General features: G+C 44.2%; 1 protein-coding gene across 1 annotated transcript; it reads left to right on the forward strand.

Annotated features, from left to right (window-relative positions):
- Positions 1 to 4,728: 4,728 nt before the first annotated feature.
- LOC140126781 (uncharacterized) lies at positions 4,729 to 9,448 on the forward strand. Its single transcript, XM_072146625.1, has one exon. The coding sequence runs from the start codon at positions 6,048 to 6,050 to the stop codon at positions 8,412 to 8,414; it is 2,367 nt and encodes a 788-aa protein (XP_072002726.1). The 5' UTR covers positions 4,729 to 6,047; the 3' UTR covers positions 8,415 to 9,448.
- The last annotated feature ends 9,750 nt before the right edge of the window (positions 9,449 to 19,198 follow it).

Below are 19,198 nucleotides of genomic sequence, written 5' to 3' on the forward strand. Positions count from 1 at the left end.
AGGATGTTTGACCCAACTCGTACAGTTTAAGGGCAATGGTACCAAATAGTAATGAAATGTATGTAAACTCTTGACTCTGAAGAAAGTAATAACAATGCCTTAAAAAATATTTCTCTCACTATTCTGCCATTTGGCAAATATAAATAATTTTGGTAATCTGAATCAACCTAAAACGGAAAATTTCAGCTCAGATATGTCCATATGTGTATTTTTATATAGTGTATGTAAACTTCTGGGTTCAACTGTACCAACTAATCTTGTACCTTCACTGTACCTTTATGTCACATTTACTGTGCCTTAAAGGGGTTGTCCGACTATTATAAAAATTTAGCAACTGGGCTGGTACAGGAGATGGGTGGGAGTGCCAGGCCACCTGGAAGTTGTTGGAGCAGGCCCCTCCGACGGAACAGCGTGGGACACCAGCAGTGCTGGAGCAGGTGAGTAAGGTTTTATTTTTTGAAAAGGCCCTCCCCAACCTGGCTGCTATATTTGCATAATAGTCAGACAACCCCTTTATTTTCTATCTTCAATTCAGCAAAGCTAGTGGTAAACTAATACATTTCTATAAAAAAAAATAGACATGGGGGATGAAATATTGGGTTAGACAGTCTAATAGTACAACAAACATATCACCAACATCCACTGTGATAAACCTGGAGCAGCTATTTGAGCCTACTTGTTACAATAGAACCTGAAGCAATTTAGTGTAACTGTAGAACATCTAATAAGTAAAAATATTTTTCAATGTAAAGTTACACCTTGTACTACATATACCATAATGAATAATGAATGACAGCACTAGAATGAGTTTAACAAGTTTCCTAGCAACAGGAGTCATTCATGTCATCCTCTTTATACATCCCATTTATGTCTACAGTGAACACTTGTACGACCTACTCCGATGGCCATATTCAGGTTGGCAAACCCAGCAAGGAAGATTTACTAACAGTGTCTAAAAGTTAAATGGACAGTCTTAAGCCTTTAAAGCAATTTCACACACATGTCGTAGCATGCACAGAGTATGTCGCATCCCCACATACATGTACATGACGGTGATCACACAAGCTCATAAGCGGTGCCCGGGAGGGAGGGCTTAACAGAGGGTACGATCCTCTTCTGGCAGCCACAGGGCTGTCCAGTGCCCCAGGGCTGTGCGATCCTCCCTGCGTGCCAGCCCTGCCACCTGGCAGCATCAGGCTGTGACACACTGAGCATCTGTATTGCACTGTGTTAGCTTGAGCAAGCTCATATACATAAAGTTTTTTTTAAATAAAATTAAATAATGCAATAAAGTTAAAGTGTCTGTAGACACAGTGATTGGGGCAAGATGGTGACAGCCATGCATTTTGCCTCGTGGTCTAGAGGGGTTTCGTTGCCCCTTCCCGGTCCATGTTCGAAATAATTATCACGATGGCATCAAATGGGTTAATAGGAGTAACACACAGCGATAATTGCTGCTGTCTAGGACAGCACCAATCATAAGTGGAAGGGGCCGTGTCTGGTGGAATCATGCCATCTCCGAGAGAGCTCAGATTGACCGATCTGTGCACCCACTGCTAGAGAAGGATTATCATCTCTATATTGATACTTTTTATCTCAGCGCTCCACTATTCCAATCCCTCAGTTCCAGAAGTTTTGTAGCATACGGCCCTATACGCAAAAACCAGAGAGGTCTCCTTGGATCCCTTGTTAGGTAGCCACTTAGAAAGGGGGGCATAAAGGCACTTAACAATCAGAACATGGTGTTAGTCAAGTATAAGGACAAAAGAGAAGTCCTTGTTCTGACCACAATTCATGGAGACTCCAGCACTCTCACCCCTGTACAAGGTACCAAGCCAGATGGCATCCTGGCTTACAATAAATACATAGGTGGCATGCATCAGTTCAAGTCTTACGTGCAGTTCCAATGTGCAGGTCATGCCATATCATTTCTACATTTTCAAGAGGTGGTGATTAAGGCACTCATATTTGGACAAGAAGGACATTGCCCCAGTACCTCTGGATTAGATGCCCCCCGTGTTTTACCAGGACAACATTTTCACAGTGAATTCCTCAAGTCTGCTTCTAAAAGAAGGACTCTGAAAAAGAGGGGTTAGAAAGGACACTATACAATATACTACTACAAGACCTGCGGGAACGCCAGAGTGACAAAATTTTAGTTGGTCCCCTGGTATATTCCACCGCCTTATACGCATTGCATTAAGGTCAGCACGGTGGCTTAGTGGTTAGCATTACAGACTTGCAGCGCTGGGGACCTGCGTTCAAGTCCCAAGGTCAACATCGGCAAAGTGTTTGTATGTTCTCTCCGTGTTTGCGTGGGTTTTCTCTGGTTTCCTCCCACACTCCAAAACATACTGGTAGGTTGATTAGATTGTGAGCCCCATTGGCGACAGGGACCAATTTGGCAAGCTCTGCAAGCATTGCATATATGTGTGTGCTATATAAACAAAGGAATTATTATTATAATTGCATTCACAATTTGCGTCCAACCTTTGTTGTGAATTCATTTTGGTAAAACGAAATATTCATTGAGGCATATAGTTTGCAAACTAGGGTCACTTGTGGGTATTATTTTTTTAGGTTTTCTATTTCCCATCCAAGCCTCTGGGTTTGTTAACACATCTTCAAGTTTTTCTTCACAATTCTTCAAGTTTTGCCTCAAATACACATGGTGCTATATCATTGCGGAGCCCTGTTGTATTTTCTGGCAAGCATTTAGGATCACATGTTGGGTTTTCTCATGTCAGGAAACATGATTCCTAATCAGAGAGCTGACATTTCACAGTGGCACAATCTGGGTGTCACATAATGGGCACCAAACTTTCCAGAAATAATCGTAATTTCCATCTTCCATCCATTGCACATCATATTTGGAAACCACCTGTATGTTCAAAATGCTCACTACACCACTTATATTACAATACACCACATATCACACCTTGCTAAATTCTCCAAGGGGTGTGTGTTCAAAAATTAGGGTCACTTTTAAGGTTCTCTTCTGTTTGATTCCACTAGGACTCTCTAAATTCATCCTGACACATGTAAAGAATTTCTGTCAAGTTTTGGTTCTAAAAGGCCAACATCCCTCTTTGCACTTTATGACATGCCCACTTGTATTCATTGTTGTATCATGTATTTCCTGTTTACCCACTGGATTCACTTGTTAAAGTGCTTGATGAAGGTGGTTTACACCAAAACGTCACCACTCTCTAAATAAACTTCACCTCTTTGATATTTTTGGAAATCCGTAATGCTGCCTGCTTTTTATCTATTTTGTTACAAGGGATCTCGCCAGGATCCGTGGAGGCTTAGCATACCCTCTCAGTTGAGTTTTTTTCCCACTGTGCGGACTTGGTTTTTCCTTACTGCTATATATATAAAGGTCCACTTAAAGGGGTTGTCCACTTTCAGCCAATAATTGATATGATTTGTGTAAGAAAAAGTACAATTTTCAAATATACTTTCTGTAGCAATTCTACACAGTTTTCTAGATCTCTGCTTGCTGTCCTATACAACACTTCATCGTTTACTTCCAGTGGATAGAAATCTGTCCATGATCTTGTCAAGGACACGCAGGTGCAAAGCTTTGTTATTAAATGTAGAAAATGGACTGTTCTGAAGCTGGAGAATAAAATGTGAGGAGCCAGGGGCCCCGGAAGAAGCCTGAAGAGGCGAAACCTGGGTCGGGCGAGGTGTTTGACGCTACATGCTTTTACTGCTACTTTGTGAGTATACACAAATAAAAATCCTTTCTTTACCCTGGAGGTCTGCACTATCTTTCCATTTGCTCCCTGGTATAGGATCTACAGTGCCTGGGCGATCTTCTATTTCTAACCTGTGAACAGGTGGTGAGACCACTCATTCTGTTTGAACTACTATTCCTTGAAAAGAGTTGAGCACTGACACTGACTGACTGCAAAGCTTTGTTACTCTGTTACTGTGGTACGGCTTATGCACTTGTGTCACATCACATGACAATGGACAGATTTCTTTCCACTGGAAGTAAACAATTAAGCTTTCTATGGGATGACAGCAAGCAAAAATCTAGAGAACAGTGAGGAATTGATACAGAAAGTATATTGTAAAATTGTATAACTTTTCCTTACACAATGGATGGATGATGTTTTCTGAAGATATCTGGCTCTATGGAAGAAAGGCTGACCACTCTTCCAGAAGGTATAAAGTTGACGGCGGGAGCCACAATGAACTGGAGGTAAGGGCCAAGGTAAGTATTTTTTTTTTCTTCTTTTTTTTACTCCACCTGGAGCCAATACTAAAACATTTATTGGTCCCAGGTAAAACTTTACCCAGGCCATGTTGAAGAAAATCAAGAACAATAACTATTTGGGTATCTGCACAGTTTGCGGATTGTCATTGAGAAACAGATTCTGATACATGTGGTTTTTCTGCATGTCTTTTTTTTTACCTGTTTTGGTTTGCCAGATGCCCTCATAATTTCAAACAATAATCTGCCTCAAATTCACTTCATGGTGAAGATTTCATGCAGATTTTCACATGCCCTTTGTAGAAAAATGCTTTCAAAAATATGCAGGCACACAAAATTTTTTTCAAATCACATTCACTTTAATGCTACTGTTTTACGCTGGGGATTTTCCGCAACAATATCCATTGATAAAATCTGCTGGGATTTGCAACATGTGCAGACAGCCTATTAGGGGATAGATAGATAATAATATATAATAATAATAATAAATGTGTTCTTGTCAGTGAATAGTGCACATTAATACGTGGCTAATATAAGTGTTCATTATAGTGAATAGTGCACATTAATATGTGGATGATAAAAGTCCTCAATATAGTGAATAGTGTGTAACACTTGGATCTTAGATTTACTCATCATAGTGAATAGTGTGTATTAATATGTGGATCAGTGGTAGAAGAAGTGTCAAGGAGATATTAATTGTGAATGTATAAGATGGGTTTAACAACGGGGTAATTACAAACTTTGTTTAAATATTTGGCATCTATTGAAGCGTCCAGGCAGCTTTTATGACATCCTGGAGCTTTAACAGCCTGATAACCTCTGACCTGAAGACTGGTCTGTTCAGACCCCAAAGGACATTTGGTCTCCCTACCCCCCCCCCTTCTGCATCAGGATTTGGAAACAAAGAACTGTTTAAATATTCCTGGACTCTCCCCCCTCATTAACACTTTGCCCAATCGTGAATGACCCTCTGGACTAATTAATGAATGGGAGGTTCTGAAATCTGAACCAAACTGAGAAGTTATAAAACAATATGAAATCCAAGAATTGGTGTTCACATTTTGGGGGCTGCTTGACAAGCTGAGTGTGTCCCTCATTTCTCCCACCTCCAGGGATCAGGATTTACTTTAAGTTGTAAGTTTCTGTTATTTTTCTCCCTTTTTATTTTATAACTGTTTGCCGTGTTGTGTGTCATTTTATTTTGTAATTCTTTTGTTTTTAATATCTTTTTATGCACTGATCAACTTTTTGTAATTAAAGCTTTTCACTTTAATTTTGGTCCCTGTATGCTCTGCGAACTCATAGCCTTGTGAAGTGTGTTTAACTGTGTGACTGCTGGAGTGCTGAGTGTGCATGTCTAGTGGTGTGACAAAGTGACTGCTTGAGAGCAAGAATTGATGTAGAGTGGGATACTTATTGGTCCCAGTATAAATGCAATAAGTGGTGGCAGCGGGTCTGGTTCTGGTGCTGGAGCTGTATGAGGTGTGATTTAGGCTCAATTTGTGTCCTGAGTGAAAGGTGAGCGCAAGTTTGAGTAGGCTAAATTAACCCGTACAGTTGCACCCCACGTCACGTGACGAGGCGGCGGCGTCCTCGCCGTGACAAATTGGTGGCAGCGGTGGGATAAATTCATTTTTTGTCAGAGCATTAAGTGTTGGGATTAAGCAACTAACCCCTGCACTTAAGGACTAGTGGAATCCTTGCGAGGAGTACCCTAGTTTTACACGGACCAAATCAGTGCTGTTCTAAGACACACGTGCAAACAGTTTCCCTTCCCCGTTTTTCTTTTCTATCTTTTATTTGGCAAAGGTTGCACTCAGTGATGGCAACCATCTACAAGAGACAGAGCAAGGAAGCTCTAGTCCACCTCTGTGAGCAGAGAGGTATCGACCCGGCTGACAAGTCCAAAGAGCTGCTGGTTTGTGCTCTGATGGAGCAAGATGCAGAGCAAGGATCTGGCATGGCTCAAGGGAGCCAAGATATGGACATTAATCCTGGAAGAGTTTCCCCTGAGGCTACCCACAGCAGGAGCCCTCAGGAAGGCATGGATGTGTCTCTACAAATGGCCCTACAGCAGCTAGGTGAATGTGATCCTAGCCTGCGACTGCAGCTTATCCTTCAATTTAATCAGGCGGCCGCAGAGCGAGAGAAGGAGAGAGCGGCCGCAGAGAGAGAGAAGGAGAGAGCGGCCGCAGAGAGAGAGGAGAGAGCAGCTGCAGAGCGTGAGCGCCAGGCTGATAGAGAATTCAGGCTGGAAATGGCGCGTATTGACAGGGGTATCAATTCTGTGCAACCCCAATCCCAGGATGTAGACCCCAAAAGACCTCGTCAAGAACGTTTTCCAGTACTGGACAAGGATGGGGACTTGGACATTTTTCTGCGATCTTTTGAGAAGACCTGCAGACAATACCATCTGCCCCGTGAGCAGTGGGCACAGTATTTGAGCCCAGGGCTAAGAGGCAAAGCCCTGGAAGTATTTGCTGACCTTCCTCTTGAGCTTGATGAGGACTATGATGCTATAAAAGCTGCTTTGATTAAAAAGTACAACTTAACTCCAGAGGTGTACCGCAAGAAGTTCCGGAGCGTAAAGCGAGGACCAACTGACAGCTACGCTGATACAGTAGGCAACTTACGGACTACCTTTCTACAGTGGACCCGAGGACTTTCTGTCAACAGCCGTGAGGACCTGGAGGATCTCATGATAAAAGATCAATTTCTGCACATTTGTCCTGTGGATGTACGACAGTTTGTTTGTGACAGGGAGCCTAAAACTGCGGATGAGGCTGCGCAGATTGCAGACTCCTACACCGCCAACCGGATGCCTGAAGCAAAGAGGGAAACATCCCCCCAAAGGTCCACCAGCTGGAAGGAGAAACAAGCCAGGACAACATCACAACCTTCTGTCTCCAAAGTGGGTGAGAATATTACACTGAGGGAGTCTATAAATCAGGGGGATATGCGCAAATGTTTTATTTGTAACAAAGTGGGTCATCTGAGGTCTGCGTGCCCAGAGAGAGGGGCAACTGTCTACTCTACAGTACCAGTAGTCATGCTGCTTTCTGGTGATATGAAGAAGTTACAGCACCACATGCAGACTGTGATAGTGGGGGATAGAGTCACCCAGGGATTAAGAGACTCAGGGGCAAGTTATTCTTTAGTTCGCCCTGAGGTTATAAACCCTGAGGACATCATTCCAGAAAAGACTTTGCCTGTGAAGGGGATAACTGGATGCCATCCAGGAGTGCCCGTTGCCAAGGTTTTTATGGACTGGGGTTCTGGTAGAGGTATCAGACAAGTGGGAGTGTCACAAGAATTGCCTGTGGATGTATTGTTGGGAAATGATTTGGGAAAAATGACAACTGTGTATGTGCCTGATGTACAACAATCATATGAGAAAATGGGCAGAAGCCCAAGGGGACTGGTCTGGGAAGGAGGACAGGATAGCAAGAGCAAGGCTATGCCTGCTCCAGAACCAGAGGTGTCCCAGTATGAGGAAGCTACGGGGGAGGGGGTGGTGAACGGGCCCCCAGAGATAACCCTGCAGTCAGCAGATATGGTGAAGGGTGTGAGAGGCTGCCAAGATGGAGTCTCTGAATCTGCACCTCAAAGCTCTAAGGTCCTGAGTGTGGATCTGGTGGAGGCCATTACTCAAGGAGAGGTCCTAGAGCAGACAAGAGGTGTCAAGATGAGTAAGGCTCAGAGCATGAGCCACAAAGATGCCTCTACTCAGACTGGGGAGATGCAGTGTGTCTATGAGCCAAAGACAGCGTGTACACTAGAACCAGTGCTGAGAGAGGAGACTGGGGTCCACAGTGAGGTCGGGTTCCCAGTGATGAGTGTTGCCAGTGCAGTTTTGGGGAGCGATCAGAAAGGGGAGCAGGGGCATAGGGACTCTCAGGAGAGCGTTCAGTCAGTGGTCCAACCTAATCCCTGTAGTATAAATGATAAAGAGAGGGACTCTAATAGCTGTACAGCGGGAAAACCAAAACATAATGTAACTGGGTACAGAAGTCCTACACTTAACTCCATTGGCATTTCATCCAGCAGTGAGAGGGTTAACCATTTCACACTTGGGAGAGGGGACACAGAACTTAGTGTTTCTGCAGCACAAAGCCATAAAGTCAGCAGGGGGTCCCAGCACAGCAGTGTACAAGTGACCAGGGGAGATAGTACTTGGCCTTATACATAGGACAAAGGACCAGATGGTTGATGTGCCCAGGTAATCACATCTTATGGCAATGATTTTTATGGTACTGAACTTCTGCTATGTATTATTGGTAATTGGCTTGGGAAAATTTAAAATGGCGTGGGTCTTTTCAAATTTGCCCAATCTTGAAAGGGGGAGGTGTCAAGGAGATATTAATTGTGAATGTATAAGATGGGTTTAACAACGGGGTAATTACAAACTTTGTTTAAATATTTGGCATCTATTGAAGCGTCCAGGCAGCTTTTATGACATCCTGGAGCTTTAACAGCCTGATAACCTCTGACCTGAAGACTGGTCTGTTCAGACCCCAAAGGACATTTGGTCTCCCTACCCCCCCCCTTCTGCATCAGGATTTGGAAACAAAGAACTGTTTAAATATTCCTGGACTCTCCCCCCTCATTAACACTTTGCCCAATCGTGAATGACCCTCTGGACTAATTAATGAATGGGAGGTTCTGAAATCTGAACCAAACTGAGAAGTTATAAAACAATATGAAATCCAAGAATTGGTGTTCACATTTTGGGGGCTGCTTGACAAGCTGAGTGTGTCCCTCATTTCTCCCACCTCCAGGGATCAGGATTTACTTTAAGTTGTAAGTTTCTGTTATTTTTCTCCCTTTTTATTTTATAACTGTTTGCCGTGTTGTGTGTCATTTTATTTTGTAATTCTTTTGTTTTTAATATCTTTTTATGCACTGATCAACTTTTTGTAATTAAAGCTTTTCACTTTAATTTTGGTCCCTGTATGCTCTGCGAACTCATAGCCTTGTGAAGTGTGTTTAACTGTGTGACTGCTGGAGTGCTGAGTGTGCATGTCTAGTGGTGTGACAAAGTGACTGCTTGAGAGCAAGAATTGATGTAGAGTGGGATACTTATTGGTCCCAGTATAAATGCAATAAGTGGTGGCAGCGGGTCTGGTTCTGGTGCTGGAGCTGTATGAGGTGTGATTTAGGCTCAATTTGTGTCCTGAGTGAAAGGTGAGCGCAAGTTTGAGTAGGCTAAATTAACCCGTACAGTTGCACCCCACGTCACGTGACGAGGCGGCGGCGTCCTCGCCGTGACAAGAAGCAAGGGGTGAGCATGAGTTTCTAGACGTGACATGGGTATTATTTTTTAAACTTTTTTTTTTCACTATTTTTTAGACCATCTAGGGTACATTAACCCTAGATGGTCAGATTGCTCCTACCATATACTGCAATACTACAGTATTGCAATATATGGCATTTTTGCAGGTCATACATTACAATGAGCCACTGGCTCATTGTAACGAACCTGCATAAACCATGTAGCCTCGTGTCAAAAGAAGACCCGAGGCTACCATGGTAACCGATCGCCGCCCCCCGATGACGTTCGGGGGCGTGGCGATTGAAAAAAAGATGGCGGCGCCCGCGCACCGACCGCGGTTATTAGCAGTGGGGGTTTTGTGCAAAATGCAAAAACCCCCACCTCTGTATGAAGAGGACTCAGCCCGTGAGCCCTCTTCATACATCCCTTATACCTCTGCGCCGTAGAGCTACGGCGCAGAGCATTAAGGGGTTAACCCAATTTTAGCAAAACCATAGGGAAACAGTGGACTGGGACCCAGGAACAGATAAGTGGTTGCTATTTTTTCAGCAAAACCACTCGATTCAGGGATTAAACAAGATATGTTTCTGCATCAGTGTAGCTACAGCATTCTCAAGGTATGTTTGGTTCATAATGCAAATGGTAGATTTCCTTTAAACCTCATGATTCTCATGTTCTCTGACATACACTGTGGTATCTTATATAGACATGTGTGTGCCTATCCTAATGAAGTCCAATCAGTTTCATTAACCTCCTATGGACGCAGGTTTTTTTTTGCTCATTTCTCGTTCTCCACCTTCAAAAATCCATAACTTTTTCATTTTTCTGTGTACAGAGCTGTGTGAGGGCTTATTTTGTGCGTAACAAATTTTACTTTCCCATGATGTTATTTATTATTCCATGCCATGTACTGGGAAGCAGGAAAAAAATTCCAAATGTGGAAAAATTGGAAAAAAAAAAACGCATGTGCGGCACGTTCTTGTGGGCTCAGTTTTTACGACTTTCACTCTTCGCTCCAAATAACACCTATACTTTATTCTTTGGTTCAGTACAATCGCGGTGACGTTGAAATGAGGTGACGTTTTCATTGCTACCATTTTGAGGACTGTGCGACATTTTGATCACTTTTCATTACATTTTTTATGTCATGTAAAAAGGTGTAAAAGTTGTATTTCGGGCATTTGGGCGCCATTGGGCCCCAGAGTGTGAAGGGGTTAAACACAGGACTCCAATGAAACAGTAGAACTATCTTAAAAAGGATCAGAAGGAAAACAGCATGTGAGTTAAATATGAGTTTCACAGCAAATGGTGTAAATACTGATGACCAGGGCTGGATACTTATGATCATGGGATATTTCAGTTTTTCGAATTAAATAAAATAAATAAATTAGCAAAAACATCTACATTTCATTTTTTTTCTGTCAAGATACGGGGCCGAGTGTAAATTCATAAACAAAAATAAGAACTTTTTTCAATTTACCAATTGGCTGCAATGATACAAAGTGAAAAATTCAAAGGGTTCTGAATACTTTCCGTACCCACTGTACATATGCTGGAAAGGGTGTGTCAGCAGCAGCAGTCAATTGTAGAATTTCTAGCTCCAGTGAGATTTTTGGCGGCCAGAAACAGAGCCAATCACAAGCCAGGAGACTCTGCACTGCACCCAGCATCATGTAGTACACTTACATGTCGATAGCAGTGGTTGGCTGGCCAGATCAGGTGGATGCCATTAGGGAGAGAGCTGCTGCTGCTCTGGGATAGCATTAGGGTGTTATATTAGAATAGTGTTAGGCAGGAGTGATTCTACAAGAACCCAACAGCCCTACTTAGGGCTACAATAGAGTTATATATATATTTTTTTTAATTTGCTTGTGGCTGGGCTTGCTGGCACTAGTAGTGCAGCTAGTACCATATTGTGACGAATTTGCATGGAGACTTGTGAACGTTCTATTTAGCTCTTAGTGACACACATATCCATCTCAAACACTTAAGTGGGACAATTTATTAGGGGATTAGTCACAGGCACAGCACAAAATCCTGTTGTTTGCTGTCAGTGTAGGTTAGAAACTAGCCATAGCAATCATCATCTTCTGTGGTTGCTGTGTGTTGTCTTCTGCACGTTTTGTTCTATAAAAAAATGTAAAAAAAAAACAAAAAAAAACACACAAAAAATTTACAGTTTATATTTCTATTTTGTTTATATAATAGACTTTAATTTTGAAAATGTTAAACCCGAGGGCTAGGGGTAGAGGACGACGGTGTGGGCGTCCAACTACTGCAGGGGTCAGAGGCCGTGGTCCTGGGCGGGGTGAGACACCACCTGCTGATGAGGGAGCAGGGGAACGCCGCAGAGCTACACTCCCTAGCTTCATGTCTCAAGTTACTGGGACTCGTGGTAGAACACTGTTGAGGCCAGATCAGTGCAAACAGTTGATGTTGTGGATTGCAGACAATGCTTCTAGCCATTTGTCCACCAGTCAGTCTTCCACGCAGTCCACCCATGTTACCCAAGTGAGCACTCCAGCTCCTCCACCTCAACCTCCTTCTCCCCAGTCTGCCCCCTCCCAGGAAAACTTGGCATTTGAACTGGCATACTCTGAGGAACTGTTTTCTGGACCCTTCCCAGAGTCACAAACCACTTGTCCGGTTGCTGCTGAGCTCTTTCCCGATGCCCAGGTTTTCCACAGGTCCCAGTCTGTGGGTCATGATGACCTTCTTGACGTAGCGGAAGAAGTGTGTAAAGAGGTGTCGGACGATGAGGAGACACGGTTGTCAGACAGTGGTGAAGTTGTCAGGGCAGGAAGTCTGAGGGGGGAGCAGACTGAGGGATCGGAGGATGATGAGGTGACAGACCCAAGCTGGGTTGATAGGCCGGGTGAACACAGTGCTTGTGAGATGGTGGTGAGTCCTTTACCAGAACAGGTTGGAAGAGGCAGTGGTGGGGCCAGACGGAGAGGCAGGGTCAGAGCTGGTGCATCAGCGCCAAATGTTTCACGTAGTGAAGCTTCCGTGGCGAGGGCTAGATTTTCTGAAGTCTGGATGACCGACGGACTGTGGTGTGCAACCTGTGCCACACCAGGATCAGCAGGGGTTCCACCAATACTCGCTTAACCACCACCAGTATGCGCAGGCATATGAATGCTAAACACCCCACTCAATAGAACCAAGGCCGTTCACCTCCGGCCGGGTCCACCACTGCTCCTTCCCCTGTGTCAACTGCTAGTCAGCCCTCTGCCCAGGACCCCAGCACAAACACCTCCCGGGGGCGAAAACCACACCTTCGCCTCCATGATTCTCCACAGCGTCCACCAATGTCTCCATGCGCAGCGTCCAGCTCTCTATACCCCAGACGCTGGAGCGCAAGAGGAAATACAGTGCAACCCACCCACACACCCAAGCCCTCAACGTCCACATCTCCAAATTACTGAGCCTGGAGATGCTGCCCTATACGATGGTAGAGACCGAGACCTTTCGCAACCTCATGGCGGCCGCCCCCTGGTATTCGGTCCCCAGCCGCCACTACTTTTCCCGACGTGCCGTCCCAGCCCTGCAGCAGCACTTGTCGGACAACATCACCCGTTCCCTGACCAACGCCATTTCTGACAAGGTCCACCTAACCACAGACACGTGGACGAGTGCTGCCGGGCAGGGGCACTATATATCGCTGACGGCACATTGGGTTAACTTGGTGGAGGCTGTGACTGAGTCTGACCCTGGGGCTGCTCATATACTGCCGACGCCAAGGATTGCGGGGCCTACCTCAGTCCAGGATTACTGGGTATTCACTCTCCTGGACCCACGGTACAAGCAAAATTTTTCCACTCTCATCCCTGTAGAGGAAAGGAGTGTGAGAATGCATGAATACCAGCAGGCCCTGGTGCACAAGCTAAAACAGTATTTCCCTTCTGACAGCGCTAGCGGCAGAGGACGTACTTCTGCGGGACAAGTAGCGAGGGAGAGTAGGCGAGCAGGCAGCTTGTCCAGCACTGGCAGGGGTACGCTTTACAAGGCCTTTGCCAGTTTTATGTCACCCCAGCAAGACACTGTCACCTGTCCCCAGTCTCGGCAGAGTAGGGCTTATCTTTACAGAAAGATGGTGAGGGAGTACATAGCTGACCATACCATCGTCCTAAATGATCACACAGCTCCCTACAACTACTGGGTTTCAAAGCTGAACATGTGGCCCGAACTGGCGCTGTACGCCTTGGAGGTTCTTGCCTGCCCTGAATCTAGCGTGTTGTCACAGCGGGTTTTCAGTGCAGCTGGTGGCAAGCGTACACGCCTGTTGACTGACAGCGCTGACAGGCTGACGCTTATCAAGATGAATAAAGCCTGGATTTCTCAGGATTTCCATTCCCCACCAGGTAAAAGCAGCTCAACCTGAATAATGTATGCACTCCTCCTCCTCATTCTCCTCTTCTTTGTACACTAAAGCAGAGGAAACTGGATATTTTTTGCCAGGGCCAACTGGCTCTAGCTATAGTACTCTATGTATTTAATATTTAATATAGTACTCAGGCACTATCCAAATTTAATTGTCTCTATAGCAGCCTCCACACGTCATCTCCATAGCTGCCTCCATACATCGTCCCCTTAGCAAACGAGCTGTGTCAGGCAGAATTTTGGTTTGTTTTCACGGCTTCCACATCAAACTTGTTAACTTTGTCGCCACCCTGCTGTGTTATCCACAAAACATACCGCCAATCTTCTATCATTTACCGATATTATTTCAGCGCTACTTGCACATCTGTTTACGTTCCCCTCCCCCGCCATAACCAGGCCAATTACTTATAAGAACAGTACTACACTTGATCTTATACAAAAGGTTCTTAGAAGTGGTGTTTGTAGCCCCCGCCTGCTTTGAAAATTGTAATTTTTTCAAAGTAAACGCTTCTGGCCCCCAGGCTCTTTTTGGGTGGGGAGGAGCCAAGAGACAGGCGAAAGCTCGCCTGGCAGCGGACCGCCAGCTCCACTCCAAGATCCAACTAACATAGTTTTAACTGCAGCACCTTTTATCTACTACTACTACCTTACTGCCTCCATACATCGTCCCCTTATCAAACGAGCTGTGTCAGGCAGAATTTTTGGGTGTTTCACCAGATACATAATGGAACTCGGCGCATCTGTCGCCACCATGCTGGAGACCTGAAGTTTCAATTTTAGCAGCGCAATATGGATGCCCCATACTGTCGCTCTTAATCATGGAAGTCGTCTCCATGGCTGTCTCCACATGTCATCCCCTTTAGCAAACGAGCTGTGTCAAGCTAATTTTTTGGGTGTTTCACCAGATACGTTATGGAACTTGGTCACTATGTCGCCACCATGCTGTGTTATCGACTAAATATTCCGTCAACCTTTTGTTCACATAGGAAATCATTTCAGCGTTTCTTGCTCACCTTCTTTGGTTCCCTCTGCCGCCTTAACCAGGCAAAATACTGATACATACATACAGTGCTACACATTATCCTCGCCAAAAGGAATTTTTTTAATTGGTTTGAAGCCTGAGTCCACTTGGGGTATGTTGCCATGCCACTCTCTAGCCTGCCGCTGCTGCCTCTGCATGCCGTCCCCTATAGTGTCAGGGTCAATTATTGGGTGTTTTAGATGCTATCTCGCCTCATTCAGTCACTCTATCATCGCCATGCTGTTGCCCATAATTTTGGCATAATGGTGCGATTAAGCAGCCTCAGAGGCATCCATGCATGCTGGCCCTGCTGTTTCCTGTCCATTTCTATCATTTTCTGAGGTTTCCAGGTGTTTGGCCAAGCTTCCCCGTGCAGAGCTTTGGTCCCCTTGAAAAATGCTTGAGTCTCCCATTGACTTCAATGGGGTTCGTTATTCGAAATGAGCACCGGAAAAAGTTCTACCAAATCTTGTGGAAGAGTTGCCAGATATTTAACATTGCTGAATACTGGGTGGCAACCCTGCTGAATACTACTGATTGAGACTCACTACGAAATGGTGGAGGATTATCTGTCCACACGTCTCCTGGTACTGAAGGATGGGTCCTGCCCATTCAATTTCTGGGTGGGAAAGTTGAAAGGAGCTTGCCCTCTGTGCCTTGTAGATGCTGTCCTGCCTTACAACTAGTGTGTTCAGCACCACTGGTGATGTCCTCTCTACAGCCAACATGGACATCCTAACATTTATTTAGATGAATGAATTTAGAATGGATCCCATGCTACTTGGTTTTGCCAACATCAGAATAAGTTTTGTATTCCCAATTCTCCGATTTTGTTTCAATTCCGCATTCCCAGAACTTCAATTAAATTTTTTTTTTATTCCGCATTCCCAAAACTTCAAAGGGGTTTTCTCACTAAACAAAATAAGCCCTACATTAGCAGACATTAACATTATGTGCTGGTGAAGCATTGCTGACTAATACACAGTCCAACTTCTCTATTTGCAAGGCATGCCACTTCATCCCATTCACCTGGCATTATCTTCATGAACTTCTAGACAGCTTGCATTCATACAAGGTACGTAAAATTACACGTCATCACAGTGCCCATTCTATAGGACAGAGTGGTCCTTACAGCATCTGACATGCTGTTCAGAATGGACACATAGGATACCCTTGCCTGCTGTGCAGATAGTGAGCAAGAGTACAATAGGCGGCGCAAGCGGATATCTGCAGCATTGCTATATGTCAAGATTCTGGGTGTCATAACCCCCTGATCGCCGCCTTAAAAAAAAAATGCCAGCACAGCCATCTTGGTGAGGATGGTTGCTCCCCGTGCCAACATCGGGAGCGGCAATGTCGTCATGACAGCTTCAGGTGTTCCATAGACCCGAGGCAGTGTTAATCCTTTCATTACAATGTGCGATCAGCACATTGTAAAGAATGAGGAGGAAAATCCCCATATAGTGGAATACTATAGTACGGCCATATGATAGGTTTTTTATTGTCTGATCCTAAAAACCCTTTCCCAAGAGCGAATACACAGTAAAAATAATAAGCACAAGGTATCACCACGTCTGAAAATGCCCAATTAAAATATACCGGTTTTTCACCGTGTTTAACCCCATAACAGAAAATAGTTCCCACAGTCAAAAATGGCACTGCCATTTCGGAAAATATAAAAAAAATGCAATAAAAATCAATCAAAAAGGTTGTACAGTCCTAAAAATGGTAGCATTGAAAATGACATCAAAAGTCATTAAAAACCCACAGCTCCGTAATCCAAAGTACACCATGTCATTTGGGGCCCACAGTGAAAGCCGTAAAATCAAAGCCCAGAAGAAAACGTTGGAAATGCGTTTTCACCAATTTCACTGCATTTGGAATTTTTTTCCAGGCTTCCCCATACACAGCATGGAATAATAAATATCACCATTTTGAAGTACACATTGTTATGCAGAAAACAAGCCATCACACAGCTCTGTACGTGAGAAAATAAAAAAAAAGTTATAGATTGTTGCAGGTGGGGAGTGAAAAATGAAAACACAAAAACAAAGGGCTACAGCAGGAAGGGGTAAAAGTTAGTTGGAAGTTCAATCTTCATATACAGATCCCGACTGTAAGGTCTCAAATACAATATTGGTGACAAAAAAAAAAAGAAAAAATTTAAACTAACTATGAAACTGAATAAATGATGTGCAATGATGTAAGGACGTCAGTGTCAGAAATGGCAGCTAGCGGATCCTGCTCTCCCTCACAGCCGGGGGAGCAGACCAGCTAGTAGTAGGGTGGATGGGAGTGCAGGTAAGCCAAGGCAGCTAGTGGTTGTAGGGGACTCTATAATCAGGAAGACAGATAGAGTAATTTGTCGCCAAGACCACCTCAACCGAATGGTTTGCTGTCTCCCTGGTGCCAGGGTTCGGCATGTGGTGGAAAGGGTGGATAAATTACTGGGAGGGGCTGGGGATGACCCAGCTGTCGTGGTCCATGTTGGTACTAATGACAGAATTAATGGTAGGTGGAGGAGCCTGAAGAATAATTTTAAAGAACTAGGTTCAAAGCTTAAGGAAAGGACCTCAAAGGTAGTATTCTCCGGAATCCTACCTGTGCCATGCGCTACACAGAGCAGACAGCGGGAGCTCAGGGAGTTAAATGCATGGCTCAGATCCTGGTGTAGAGCAGAGGGATTTGGGTTCCTAGAGCATTGGGCTGACTTTTCACTGGGGTGCAAGCTGTTTTCCGCAGATAACTTGCACCTAAGTGGAAGGGGGGCTGCTGTGCTGGGGGAGAAGATCCTAGCAGGGATGGCGGAGTATTTAAACTAGGATTGGGGGAGGAGGAAAAGGAAGACACTGAAGGGGTAGACAGGTCAGAGAAGGGGCAGGTTATGTTGGTGAGTGGTGAGGTGGGCGGTGTATGTGGGACCAAGGCAGTGGATAAGGAGATCCACAAGTTGCATAACAGTGGTGAGGATATATGTGCCAGTAAAATTACTTTAAATCAGATAAATAACTGTGGAAAATTAAATTGTATGTTCACAAATGCCAGAAGTATCACAGGCAAAATGGGCGAGCTTGAGGCTCTGATATTAGAGGAACAGTTAGATGTTGTTGGTGTAGTAGAGACATGGCTTGATGCATCGCATGATGGGGAGGTGGTGTATGTCTGTATGTCAGAAGAGACTTAAAAGCGATTGTGAATGAGTCAGTGGTCTCAAAGAGTGTGAAGAGGCTGAAACTTTGTGGGTTGAAATTCAAAGCCAAGAGAATTTTTGGTGTAATTTATAGACCCCCTAACATCTCTGAGGAAATAGAGGGTCACCTATTTAAACAGATGGAGCGGGCTGCACAGGAGGGGACCGTAATGATAATGGGAGACTTTAACTTTCCAAATATAAATTGGGGTCAGGGCTCGTCTTCATCTGTGAAGGGGAGACATTTTATGAATATACTTCAAGATAATTTTATGGTGCAGCTTGTAGAAGATCCCACAAGAGGTGACGCATTGTTGGACCTTGTGATTTCTAACAATGCGGAGATTGTCCAAAATGTCAGTGTCCGGGAACCCCTTGGGAACAGCGATCATAATATAATTATTTTCCTCTTAAACTTTAAAAAGCAGAAACAGGTGGGAAAATCAAAAACTTTGAATTTTAAGAGGGCTAATTTCCAAAAATTCAGGGCTGCAATAGACTGGGATCAGATTCTGTCAAACGATGATACTAATGTTAAATGGGAGAAATTCAAATCTATCCTAGGTTTTTATACTTCTAAATTTATTCCAATAGGTAACAAGTATAGATGGGCTAGATTACACCCCTCGTGGCTTACAGCTACAGTTAAAAGGGCAATTAATGAGAAAAAGAGGGCATTTAAAAAATATAAATCTGACGGGTCACCTGAGGCTTTCAATACTTACAAAAAACTTACCAAAATCTGTAAAAAGGAAATCAAATCAGCCAAAATACAAAATGAAAGACAGGTGGCTAAAGATAGCAAAACAAATCCCAAGAAATTTTTTAGGTATATCAATGCAAAAAAAAAAAAAAATGGGTCAGAACAGGTTGGACCCCTTTATTCTGAAAATGGGGCATCGGTGACTGGAGACCAAGAGAAGGCGGAGTTACTTAATAGGTTTTTTAGCTCCGTTTATACAATAGAAGAGAGAACTTCTGACTTGGGTGGTGCCAGTGCGGGTCATGCACCCTGTAATATAGTAGACTGGCTAAATGTAGACATTATCCAATCTAAGCTCAATAAAATCAATGTGTACAAAGCTCCTGGACCAGATGGGTTACACC

Source organism: Engystomops pustulosus, chromosome 4 (genome assembly GCF_040894005.1).
Source record: "Engystomops pustulosus chromosome 4, aEngPut4.maternal, whole genome shotgun sequence".
In the NCBI taxonomy this organism is placed as follows: Eukaryota; Metazoa; Chordata; class Amphibia; order Anura; family Leptodactylidae; genus Engystomops; species Engystomops pustulosus.